Genomic DNA, 14,491 nt, shown 5'->3' on the forward strand with positions numbered 1-14,491 from the left:
AAATCATATTACTGCGTCTGATCCGGTGATTACCCTTTTGAACCATCGGTCTACTTATAGGCAAAACGGTACTTTTTATTCTGCCATAGGCGACAATGTTAACATTTTCTAAATTTACCACTTTTTAAGATAAAAACCTGGATAAAACAGTTATATGTTGTGTTAGTACTTTATTACTCTGTTTTAAAAATTAAAGCCAAATAGTATCATGACCAACTTCCAACGGAGCTTGTTTATGTTATCCATGCCCACCGTCATTTTGCACCAAATGTATGAAATTTTGCAAGTCTTTTCGAATAATTCTCTAGAAAATATTTCAATAAGTTTTAAAATTTATATTGTAAATATACACACTGCAGTTATTCATAGATAAATAACAAATATATTGTACCCTTACATCCAATCACAGCGCTCCTAATTTGACCTCTTTAACCTGCCTTGGGTACACAAAAGGCCAACCTAATGCTGGGAAAATTAAATACTACCGTTTTCCCTAATAGAGGCATCTATCCACTGGCAGTAACAGCGTTAACATACAAACTGTACTGTAACACAAGTGCGTATTTTAAATACGAATGTAAAAATGTTTGAATTTCTAAACCGAATCCACGCGTTGGAGAGCTTTCAAAACCTTATGTTTTATCAAATTTAAACATTTAATCATAGTTTCATAATGCGTTTTACAATTCAATTCAAATAACTCATATAAAAATGACGTTAAATATTTAGCTTGTCATAAAAATTAATCCTTTTTTTTTGTGTATTCACAGATCTGTATTTTTTTAATTGCAAAAAGGTGGCAGTCATTGATATTATCATCAAATTTGCGTTTTTCAAAACAAACGTTTTATAATGGCCGGTAAGTAGTCTCTAAGTAATTTTATTTTCTTTTAATTTTGATTATGTGTCGCATATTATATAAACCTTTTCGTGAAAAAACCTACATGACGATGTATTTCGGAAGCAGTAATTATAAAAATATAAAAGCTGAGGACAGCTTGTGAGATTTCAGTGTTTTAAATTGTACAAACATTAATAAAAAGTATCGCTTTTTCAACAAAAATATCATACACAGAACTCAAATTCCAAACGATAACCTACTGACAGAATATTGACATAGTCATGATAGATGTTCTAGCATTAATATTTTACAGAAAACGAATGGTACTTTACAAACAAAAAACTCACCGATATCGATGCTTGTTTTAAGTTGTCAATTTTCAGGTACTAAATTAAAGTCTCAAATGAAGCGATGCGTGATTGACTTCAATTATAAGTTTCAAAGATTTCCAGTTTTCCTGCCGATGATCGCTGCGTCCCTCCATGCACATCAATTTCCTCTTTAAGTTATAAAAGATTTCTAGGGATCCCTTGATGTCAGAACCGTAATAACGTTTAAATATTGTATCATATATATGGCCTCAAATAAAACGACGAGGCGCTTATATTACAGTTAATCTGAATAATTGAGTACGTTCTTTACGGATTTACACATACAATACCTTTCTTCTTCCTTATTATCAGGTAACTCCGAATCAATTTCATCCTTCTGTCTGTATGATTACCTATGTAGGAATATTGTCGGATCAGAAGAGTACGTAACACTGATCAGATTGATTAACACATTCAATGACCGCATATCTAGCAATGAACACGTTATGACAATAACCAGTGGTAGTTTTGGTGAAGGACTAGAATTAAAAGGTAGTGACATAGATACTATGTTTGTAATACATTATTTAGAAATAACAGAGCAAACAAAATTATATACTTGTCCTTTTTATAAAGCATACTTTTTATTAGACACTGCCAATGTGAAACCTGGCTTTGCATATTTACGACTGATGAAAGGAAATGCGAAAATAATGTTGAAGTGCCGAAGTGTTGACCGTCAGTTATTTTTGTCAAGTGTATTGTATAAGAAGTCTCTTCGTTCTGATAGTCTTCCAGTTATTCATGGACCGTGCTTATCAGATAAAACAGGAACATTTGACTTTGCATCTTGTTTACATTCCAAGTCATGGATTACTCCAGCTTCAAAATGGACTACTAGATCAAATAACTGTTGGCCAACCAGTGAGGTTAAAAAGAAAGTTATTGATCACGGTGTCCTGTTTGTACCTATTGGCACAGATGCAAGTCTAAATGAGGACTTGTTATGGCGTATATCCTTCTCTGTTGGTGAAAAATTTTTGATAACTTCTTTTACTCATACACAGTTTTCGTGTTATGCTCTAATGAAAATTCTGCTCAAAGATGTTATAGATAAGTCTCGTGGATGTAATGCTTTACTTTGTTCATACTTTGTCAAGACTATCATATTCTGGATATCTGAAGAAATACCGACATCGGTGTGGAAACCAGATAATTTGATTCCTTGCTTTATGAGATGTTTCAAGAGACTTGTATATTGTGTTGAATACTCGATGTGTCCACATTACTTTATTCCAGAAAACAACCTTTTTGAAAATAAGATTATTGGACATGGAAGGACAGCATTATTAAAAACATTATATATGTTAATTGATTATGGATGGCGATGTATCTTTTTTTCACCACAAATATCCATTATGTCGTTGTCATGTAGAGCAACGTTCAATGTCGATTTGTTGTTCAGTGATTTTGGGAAATTAATTAAATCCAAGGTACTTATAAATATGCAAAATGCAAAACAAAAGGATTATGTACGACATTCTCAACTACTATTTTCATGTCGAACAAAGAAATTAAGATCCATTTCTTTACTCAATTACACTCAATTGTGTTATAACACTGCACAAACCATGCAGATATTCATATTACATAGCAACAAATACAAATATATTCAATACAAACAATGTCTGTGTTATCTACTACAAAGTACCCACCAAGATGCTGTAACTGGCTGGTTGATGTTGGCGTCATTATTCTACAAGAAGAAACAATACAACAAAGCTATTTATGTTCTGTCATATTCACTCCTAAAATGTACAGCAGAAAAACTATATCACGATACAAATGTATCTCACTTACATAGAGAACTATTCCGTTTCAACACATTTAGGAAATTAAAAATAATTCGCATCCTAAGAATTATATTTATATCTTTTGTAGTTTTTGTTAAAAAATCTAAACTTATTCCGGACGAAATTAAAATGGATGCTCATAATGGGTCTTTTATCCTACCGACAGTAGTATATCTCCATTTCCTTACATTCTTGTGTCATTATCGTCTGCACAATGTCAGAAATTGTCAGGAATCACTAGGCAACCTTCGTCTAATAATAGAAGAGGATTATCTTATTTCGGGTAATATGAACAAAGCTAACGCCTACCACTGTCTTGGAGTAGCTTTTTTAATAATAGGAGATAGAGAATCAGCTAGAGAGGCATTTGTCAGATCAATAGATGTTTATCCTGATCAATTGAAGAATTGTTCTTTTCAACGACTGGCAATGATGGATTTAGTGTGAGACTTATTGTATTGTATCAGTCAGCATTGCTATGAATTCATTGATGACATTTCAGAATAACTATGCATAATAAAATTCATTTAATCAGTTGAAATATACAAGCTAATATGTTTTTAATACAACGTCATGTAATGAAAATAGTGAAGTTGTTTGTATTCTGTATACATGTTATATAGGATTTACGGAGAACAACAGACTATTTAAAATATAGCCGTATTCAAAAGTAATATAACAAATATATCGAATTCCGAGCAAAATTCAAAATGGAAAGTCTCTAATTCAGTGGCAAAATCAAAAGCTCAAACACATTGAACGAATTGATAACAACTGTTATATTCCTGACTTGGTAATGACATTTTCCTATGTAGAACATGGGTTTTATAGATAGCATAACTTCTTACTTACAGACCCATACAGTTTCACCATATTGACAATAACGTGTGAACAAATCAAACAGATCTAATAGATAAAAATGACCAAAAAATAAGGAAAAAATGTCAAATAAAAATGACGAAATGAGAAGGATTTTTTTTGTTTACTAGCTACTATATTTACTTAAACTACAGTTAGCATTTATATATACAGTATTTACTAATTAGTGATAGAGTTTGTTTATGAAAATTTGTGTCTTATTGATTTGAACTGCCGATATTTAATGTTGTTTCAGTCTTGTTCCAGTCCAAATTATAAAAAAAATATCAGTATTATGTGTATATTGTGTAATGTAATTTTACAATTGTTCCGAATGAGAAAAGAGTTTGCTAACAATATGTATTTCTATTCTAAAATGATGAGATTTTATATTGCTAATTAAGGTCAATAAGAGTGCAAACAAATACATTAAGATTAAAAGGTTATCCTACGAAAGTTAAAAAAAAAATGAAGACTGTGCTTTGTAGATTCATGCGTCAGCGACATTTACATGAACAACTCCATGAGTGCCACATGAGTAGCCAGAGATGTTAAAACTGCAAGGCATAACCCTCACTTTGAACTTGTGTCTGTGTTGCTTGGTCTTAAGTTTATTATGTCTTGTTCTGATTATTGTTGTTAGTCTTTGGTCGTTTTCGTTTTTATAATGAAATTATTTTTTAATTGATGAGATTTATTATCTCTTTGGTATTTTTACACCTCTCTTCGTGCAATAGTATTTGTAGTATTCGATAATTACGGAAATTCAGAACAAGTGTATTTTGCTGAACATTTGTAACGTGTTGCACTTGGTTTTCATATTCAGGGAGATAACTGTCTTTAAGAAAAATCCCTGTTATATTATTATACAGGAATTATGTTTAAGCGGGGGGAAACAACGTAACTGTTGTAATTTCCTTACCTTACTTACGCATTAGACGTATTTGTAATGTATACAAAGCCGCACGGGTGCGTGACTAAATTAACGTACCTAAGCCTTATTTAAGCCTGAAATGTTAGCATTCATCTTGTCATTGGATAAAGCCATGCTGATTTAAAGGTAAACAGTTTTCTCTACTTTCCAACACTTTCTGTTTGTACCCAACCTGATTTTCTTACTACAACCGGGAAATTCAGGTGAAAATATTTGTTTTTAATTCAAGAAAAATGACAGGTGTGAAATATTTACCCGTGTTTATAGAAGATTCCAAATACAACGTTAGATAGTGCGCCTGGCAGTGGTGGAGCGTATGGATTCGGTAACAGATAACATATACTATTAGCATTGGTATCGGATTCGACCCGTTACATGCTAATTATAAGTAATGTCAATGTTGTGGAAAACAAAAGTGACTGAAATGGTGTAATTTTACTATATAAGGTATCTATGAAGTTCAATTTTTTTATTCGTCGTGTTTTCGTCATGTCGGCTACGAATTGGACCTGGCTATTTTAGTAATATAGATATATATAACATCGAAAGTTCCTTTGTAATTGTAATTTTTCATTTTTATAAATTTACTGTTTGCAAAAATATGAATTATTCTAAATACTAAGGATTTTCTTATCCCAGCCATATAACCGTATCCGTATTTGGCACAACCTTTTGATTTTGGGTCATGAATGCTCTTCATCTTTGTTTGGCTTTCTTTACTATTTTGAGCGTCACTGATTAGTCTTGTGTAAACGAAAAACTGGCGTTCTAAAGTATAAGCCTGGTACCTTTAATAACTAAATGAGGGGAAAAATGGCGTATATCTTTTTTTATCTGTTAGTGAAAAGTTTCTAATATATTCATTTACTCATACGCAGTTGTTGTGCTATGCTCTAATGAAAATTCTACTGAAAGATATTATAAGCGAATCACCCGGATGTAAAGATTTACTTTGTTCATACTTCATTAAAACTATCTTATTTTGGCTATCTGAAGAATTGCCGACATCAATGTGGAAAAAAGATAATTTGATACCTTGCTTCATGAAATGTGTCAAAAGACTCGTATATTGTGTGGAATACTCGATTTGTCCACATTACTTTATTCCAGGAAACAACCTTTTTGAAAATAAGATTATTGGACGTGGCAGGACACAATTGTTAGAAACATTGTATATTCTAACGGATAATAGATGGCAATGTATTTTTTTTCGTCACAAACATCAATGATGACGTTGCCTTGTAGAGAACAGTTTAATGTCGATTTGTTTTTAAGTGACATTGAGAAAATAATTAAATAAAAAGTACTCATGCCAATGTTATTTGCAAAGTCAAAGGAGTATGTACGTAATTTACAATTGGTATTTTCAATAAAAACAAAGAAATTAAGATGTATTTATTTACTAAATTTGACTATATATCTTATATCAATAGCCCAAAGTATGCAGTTATCCCGTTCTCATGGTAACAAAAACAAATATGAGCAATACAAACAATGTCGCTGTTGTCTACTACAATGTACCCACGATGCTGTGTCTGGTTGGTTGATGTTGTCATCATTATTTTACAAGGAGAAACAATACAACACAGCTCTTTATGTTCTGTCATATTCACTGAGAAAATGTACCAAAGAAAAAATTGTATTCTGGTGCAAAAGTATCAAATTTACACCGAGAACTATTCCGTTTCGAAACATTCAGAAAGTTAGGAATGATACGCGTACTGAGAATTATATTTTTATCCCTTGCATCTTTTCACTCAAAATCTAGCCTTATTCCAAGAGAAAGTAAACTGTCTGCTTCTGATTGGGTTTGTCTCCTACCGCCAGTAGCATATCTACATTTTCTTACATTCTTGTGTCATTATCATCTGCATAATATCAGAAACTATCAGGAATCACTAGGAGACCTATGTCTAACAATAGAAGAGGATTATTGTATTTGGAATTTTGTTGACAAAGCTGTAGCATACGACTGTCTTGGTGTTGCTTTTCTGGTTATAGGAGATTTGGAATCAGATAGAGAAGCTTTTGTGAGATCAATTAGAATAAATCCTAAAAAATTGATAAATTGCTCGTTTGAACGACTGGCAATAATGGATGCAATTTCATTAATTAAGCAAACGTTTTTGCAGAATAAATATACAATACATATTATTTAGTCAGATAAATAAGAAAGCACAGATTTATTTTTGCAACTTAAAATATCACAATGCTATAATTTCTGTATCCTGTATAAAATTTATACAGGCTTTATGTAGAACAAAATATTGTTTTTATCATATCTATTTTCAAGATGTAAAATTCCTATAATATCGACTATATTTATTAAAACTGCACTGTATATGATATATATACAGTGAAAAATTGAAATGATGATTATAATTAGTTTCTGAAAGAAAAAAAAGGAATCGTTGTCAGTGGTGCCTTTATCAATTTGTGTGTTGGTTTGCACTATCGATGTTCATTGGTGTTCATTGGTGTTTCCTTCTTAATCTAGTCAAAATTGTCGTGTTATACGATTTGGAAAAATTTCAGCATTCTGCATGTATTTATATTGAATTATAGTCAATTCAAAATTTACTTACACGGTGTTAATTTTGCATTGTCTCGAATGAGAAAAACGTTTCTGAACACTATCTTTTTTCAATTTGACGAACACTAGATATTATATTGAAAAGAACATTATTAGTAGCACTTTAAAAATCGTACAAATAAAACAGATTTTTTTGTTGTGAAAAGGATATTATGAGTACAGGTAGATAAGATATCCAGCAAGAAAGTTGAAAACAGAGAATAATGAACTGTCAACCTACAAACTTTAAAAATAAATGACAATTGTCTTTCGTCAACGCAAAGTATATGAATAACACGACATGAAGCATGATAGGTTAAAACATCCGCAATTCATGACATTCACACCGTTTAAGTTTGATTTCGTGTTGCAAAGTTTTTAGTTTTATTGCTGTGCTCTGTATCATGTTAATTGTCTTTTGTGGTTTTCGTGTTTTGCCATGACATTTTCAGTTTGATTTTGAATATCCCTTTGATATACATGTATGTTCGCGTCTCTTCATCCAAAAGTAATTGTTAATGCATTAAAATTATTATCAATCCCATCGTTAAACCCCTGAAATATTGGGTGCAGTCAAATCTAACAGTGGTATCTAAGTACACACTATAAAGTGTATGACCGTACAACACAAGAACAAACTAGACAAAAAGGAAAACGCATCACAAATATATAACATAGCAGTAAAAGGTAAAATAATAACAAGAAAAAAATCAAAACGGAAAGTCCCTGATCAAATGGCAAATTCAAAAGCTCAAACACATCAAACGAACCGAAAAAATTTTTCCCGACTTGATACAGGCATTTCCTTATACATAGAAATGATTTTATAGCTAGGTAAACCTTTCACCTGTATGACATTCATATATAATTCCAATGTATGTACAACAATGTATGAGCAAAACAAACAGACATAGAAGGTGAAAATGTCGAAAATATAAGTACAGCAGTCAGGTTAGTGTTAAAATCGTAAAAATCATATAAAAGAACTCATATGTCAACAAAGAAAAACAACGACATTTAAACAAATCTCATAAAAAAAGTACACAAATTGACCAAAGTACATTATCACAACGATGAAAAGTATAACTACCAATACACGCTAGAGTGAAATGACTGTAGCAAGTCAGGCATATGACAGTTGTTCTCCATTCGTTTGATGTGGTTGTGCTTTTGATTTTGACATTTGATTATGGACTTTCCGTTTTCAATTGCCATCGGAGTTCATTATTTTAATTATTTAACTTTTTACCGTAAAACGGTGCTACTTAATTACAAGCTCATGACTTGGAACAGGCATATTTACCCAAGGGCTTGTACAGAAAAGAGAAAAGAAATTAGCCAAGTCTGTTAATTTCACCTTTCGGTATATTGATGATGTACTGTCCCTTAATAGACATGTTACGAAAAGGTATATTCACGACGCTGAGGTTGATAAATTACAATTTAAATGTGGGGACTGTGTCAAAACACAAAAAGATTTCATTGAATATGATTTAAAAACTGCATTGATCCTTTTTGAGGCAATTCCGTTGAATTTCATAATATTTTTAAGAAACTATAATGCAAAAATAATGGGAGGAGGAGGGGATCATGTTAATGCAGTAGATGTGCGGGGCAACGGAGACACGGGGTACATACATGTACTGTCAGTACGTGTGTGAATTCTTCGGCGAGCCCTTAATAGACATTACCAATAATCTTAATTTTTAATAGCTAATCACTAGTAATTTTTGGTCCCTGTATAGCTTGCTCTTCGGTGTGAGCCAAGACTCCGTGTTGAAGGCCGTACCTTGACCTATAATGGTGTAATTTATAAATTGTTACATGGATGGAGAGTTGTCTCATTTGTACTCATACCACATCTTCCTATATCTACTTGCCAATAATCTTAATTATTATAATTTGTTTTATACCTACTCGTGAATATATATGTATGTAACGGTCATTTCTATATAGTTACGAAAAGCAAACAAAGGAGTGTATGTATTTTGATCCAGTTGTTTGCCGCTTAAATTTTCATCTAACGGGGTCTTTTTTTAAACACATAAACAAGATTTTAATTCAATTTTAGTTTTAGAAAATTTACTCCCGGCCATATAGCGTCCTTTATTTCCTTTCAAATTTATCTTAAATTAAACAGTTCCAACTCAATTTGTTGTTTCCTTATAAGGAGTTTTTGATTGATTGATTGTTGATTGCTTAACGTACAGTGGCAAATATGTCATGCATCTTCAGAACGATAAGAGGTTTGAGTAAAATATGACTCACTACTCACCGGGTGAACATCCCTACAGAGTTTCAAAAGCACTGCATAATAACTTTGCATTTACACCTTAACAACACCTTATGCAGACATTGCATTCATACACAGGTTATTTAGGACAACAGAAATTATATAAGATTTATTCGAAGTTTTTTCTTAGGACACCAAAATGATGCCCAACAGTATAATCTATTGTCTTTAATTGGACCAGGTTTGGAGTTAGATTTCCCCTAGAATTTTTTCATCTTAGCGGATAAAATTTATCCATGTCGATCGCCCCTCGTTACCCCTTACAGATGCCATCAACTAAGAGCTTAAACCACGAGCAGAAAGAAGAAAATCTAAAAATATGAATTTGCGTATATCAGAGTGGCGGGTATATGTCGAACACGCTATAAGACGCTTAACAACGTTCAGAGTCATTGGAAGCTTATGGAGACACCCGAGAGAAGAAAAAAACCCAACCAGACTGTAGAGCTTTGTGCGGGATTAGTGGAACGACAGATTGAACTTTTTCAGAACTGTAATACAACAATAAAACTTTGTCTAACGTGCTTACTATGTATTAATTATCAATCTAACTAGAATCGAATGAACTTGTATAACTCTCAGTCCCCCTTTTTCTAGCCCATCCAATCTGGCACGCGTACACCTTTTATGTCTTATGATATCACAAAAGCAATTGTCATATAGGATGTTACATAATGATGTTCTAGATAAATGTGATTTGAATTAACCAAGACGCACAGGATTCAAATGTTACCTGTTTAAATCTAGAATCAATGTTTTGACACCGTCCCCAATTTTAAAGTGTAATTTGTCAACCTCAGCGTCGAGAATATACCTTTTCGTAACATGTCTAATAATAATAGAATCATTGATCACTTACATTTAACACTGTTTAATATATCCAAGTAAACTTGAAATTAAAGATATTACCGACACAGATAAATCTGCTTCATATTTAATTTTTTTTCTCGAAATGACTACTGATCGTAGGTTAAATACAAAAAATTATGATCATAAATTTATGACACACGCGATGATTTTAATTTTCCAACTTTCCATTTCTGTGTAGCAAATTCCCAGCTCAAAGTACTTTGATTTTGTTGAATCAATAAAGGCAATAGTAGTATAGCGCTGTTCAAAACTCGTAAATCGATGGGGGAAAAAACTAAATCGGGGTAACAAACTAAAACTGAGGGAAACGCATTAAATATAAGAAGAGAACCACGACACAACATTAAAATGTAACACCATAGAAACGCCATAAGCATTAGACAAAATCCGATGAGAATAACAATGAGGAATACTGCTTCTCAAAAGTTGGTAAGACAGGGCTATGAATCAATCAAATTAAGGTCATCACTCCAGAAATTTTACTGTCGCCATCATGAGCTGATAGGCAATTATGACAAAAGTGTGTCAGAAATCATATCTGATATTCTTCCTCAGTCATAATAACCTTCCATCATTACCGAACTTAACAAAGAAATAACACGACGGGTGCCGTATACGGTACAGGAAATGCTTACCCTTCCGGAGCACCTGATTTCACTCCCGGTTTTTAGTGGAGTTCGTGTTGTTTCTTATTTATGTTTTGTTACTGTTGATGTAAATGTCTTTTTGTTTTATGAGTCTTTGTTTACTCCTTGTTTTGATTGTTATTGTCTTAGATTTTAACGGGTTTAATATACAATAAAGTTGTTGTATGATTGTTATTAAAACAATTCCACGAGAGACAAATGACACAGCAATTAACAACTTCGGGTAACCGTACGCTCACAAAAATGAGTAAAACCCATACCACGTAGTCAACTATAAAAGACCCCGAAAAAACAAATGTAACACAATTCAAACGGGGAAAACTAACAGCTTGATTACAGAAAAAACTTTGATAATTTGTCATGCAACTGATTTGAAATTAAAGCAAAAATCAAAACCATTATCAGCAATAAGATCAATTAGTGAAGAATATCAGCAAACCGATTATACAATCCGAAGAAATGCCCGGTAATACGAAACTTGGAAATTTATTATTACCTCTTTTATTTTCCGTCTTGTTTACTATATATACTATAGACGTTAAATAGTTTTATTGTACTTCACGTTAAAATGAAATATCTTGATTGGCTAATACGAGGGTGTTAATTGACTCTATCACATGGCTGAGCGAATGACAATTTTTTTAATGTCACCCTCTCGTCCAGACCAGTCAACAATCAACGATTTAAAGGACAATGAATTGAATTTACATTTAAAAGTTAGTAAAAACAATACTTCATCATCATACTTTATTTCCTCCTATAGGAGATTAACATACGACAAAATAAAAATATTATGTACAATTAGAAAAGTTTTGAAATCACATAATTAGAAATGTCAATAACTTAATATTTTGAATGGAAAAGTATTTACAGTCTACAGTATTTTAGGAAGGAAAATCCCTCGTTAAGGACTTCCAAACGATGTTCCGGTATTAAAATGTCACAGAGATCTTCATGGTTGCCAAGCAAAAGATCTGAGAAGCTCTCATCCGATTTTGAAACCGTTGTGTACATGAAATTGAAACTAGTTAATTCAGTTAATCTGTTATAAAGTGAAAGTCTCTGTGATTGAAGTTCTGTGCACATGCATATTTGGTGGTTCAGTATATCTAGAACAAAGTGTCCACACAGTTTGCAATTTCCGCTAGTAGGAGGAGTAGTCCAGAGTTTAGCTATATGTTTCGCGGTTAAAAGTCAGCCACTAATTTTTGCATATTGCCACAGGAAATCATAGTTATTGTTTTCAGATAATCTTAAGAATTTGACGAAATCGTTGTCCCTGCGCATTCGCTCTTCCTTTTGAAGTCTTTCAATTGGGTTAACAGCACTACTGACACTGTTTTTCTACTGAAACTTGGTCGGGAATGTGCCTGTGAACATATAGTTTGTCAAATATTTCAAAAGGGAAAACTTTGATAAAATGTTAATCACATCTGGGATGAATCCATATTGTTTTCTACAAGTATCTCCGAAAACCTGGTATAGTCTGTAGATGAAAATTTGTTTTGTAAGAGATTCCGCCTTCATTTCACATAGTTTACATAGGAACATCAGTTTCCGTTTTTCAACTAGTACTGGTAGTCTCTCGAGGTTGATCATCGATTCGCACATATCTGACCGTGTTCGTCTAGGAAGGCCTTGAATATGTTTCACAATGAAATGTTGGAAAGTTTCAAGAGACGTTATGTCTTTCATTTTTAACCCATTCCAAATAGTCCAGCAGATAGGTGCAATATATGAAGAGTTGTGCACTTCGTGTTAAAAGCACCAAATTTTGCCCAAACATACTTCTATCTATACTCTTCAATTTTAGATATGGAGTCAAGCTGGGAATATAGTTTACTTCCGGTAAAATCCAAAATGGCGGATGCATGTTTAAATTTCAACTTTTCTTAATTTTCCTTCATTTTTTTTTAGTTTAAACTAAAGAACAGATGTTTTAATTGATATGAATCACATTAGATGGTTTTCAGTGTTGTTGAAACAGCAATTTGGTGACGTTTGGTTAACTTCCGGTCGATACTTCATGTTAAAATTCAAGTAAAATGTCCACTTTTAATTTGCAAAAAGTGATAGGAAGAGTGTAATAGAATATTCAATTGATATGGTGAACACTATTGTTTCATTATTATATTTGAATGAAGAAAGACATACACTTCGATAAATCAAGAGTCTAAATAACAATTCAAAGATGAGCTCTTAAAGATTTAAACTTATTGAGACATCAGATGATCGGACCAGGTAGTTTTTCCTCAAATGTTAAAGAGATTGGCTGGACTTTAGTTCATTTAAATGTTTTGTAGTTAAATGTGACATCCATTTACACTAAATTAGTACACAATTTTGTATAGGGACCATCTGGGGACCACATCCGGTTGCAGGCATTTCTCGCTGCATAGAAACACATTGGTGGCATTCGGCTGTTGTCTGCTCTTTTGTCAATTTTTTGTCTCTTTGATATATTCCCCATTTCCATTCTCAATGTTAAATGTATAATTTGTCAAAATATGACAGACCAATAGCTGCAATGCCCTACACCCACTAAGTGTATCAATATTAATGCCGGATATGTTACTTTGGCGGGAAATCTCGTTAAATACAAAGAACTTCCATGTTTACCGTCTACGACCAATCTGTATACACAATATGATTGTAGGGGTCTTCCAAGTACTACGTACAAAATCAATGTCACATGGCATAAGACCTGCCATCTAAACACAGAACTAAAGAGAGCTAAAATGAGACATGAAAAGGATACAGATGATATGTAAAAAAAAAAACAGGCAATCGGATCTGGAAACTCACCCGCACCAGCTTACTATAGAAAATAACAATGGAAGAATGTGTATGTTACTTTTGTTGTTCGTATAAACCAGATGAAAACCTCCACGAAGAAACAACAAGTAATGTTGATATCCCTGTTCGTAAATGTGTACAAAAGCTTCAGTACACAACTTTATTAGAGAAGCTCAGTGCTGGGGACCTCATTGTACAAGAAACGAAATATCATGTCCAATGTCTTGCTTAACTTTATCGGCAGGCATCAAAAGTCTCTAGTGAAGATGAGACTAAATAAGGAAGAGACGCACGAATGGGATCGCATTAGCTGACATCATCAGCTAAATTAAAGATTCCATAACCGAAGAAGATTTTGCACCAGTATTCAAGATGTTAGGTTTTTTCTAGGCGAAAAAGGAATCTCGATGTTGACATTGAAGAAAGAGTTCATAGTTCAAGATAAAAGAGTAGACTTTTTACATTTTACAATTATGGGTTTTTTGCCTGTGATAGAGTGATGTTTGACTAGGATGG

At 32.7% G+C, this 14,491-nt stretch overlaps 1 protein-coding gene across 1 annotated transcript; it reads left to right on the plus strand.

The window, feature by feature from the left end:
• Window positions 1-1,542: 1,542 nt before the first annotated feature.
• LOC143057409 (uncharacterized) lies at window positions 1,543-3,458 on the plus strand. The gene has a single exon (XM_076230713.1). It carries the CDS (start codon window positions 1,659-1,661, stop codon window positions 3,450-3,452), a length of 1,794 nt encoding a protein of 597 aa, XP_076086828.1. The 5' UTR covers window positions 1,543-1,658; the 3' UTR covers window positions 3,453-3,458.
• Window positions 3,459-14,491: the final 11,033 nt, after the last annotated feature.

This window comes from Mytilus galloprovincialis, chromosome 13 (assembly GCF_965363235.1).
Source record: "Mytilus galloprovincialis chromosome 13, xbMytGall1.hap1.1, whole genome shotgun sequence".
Taxonomy (NCBI): domain Eukaryota; kingdom Metazoa; phylum Mollusca; class Bivalvia; order Mytilida; family Mytilidae; genus Mytilus; species Mytilus galloprovincialis.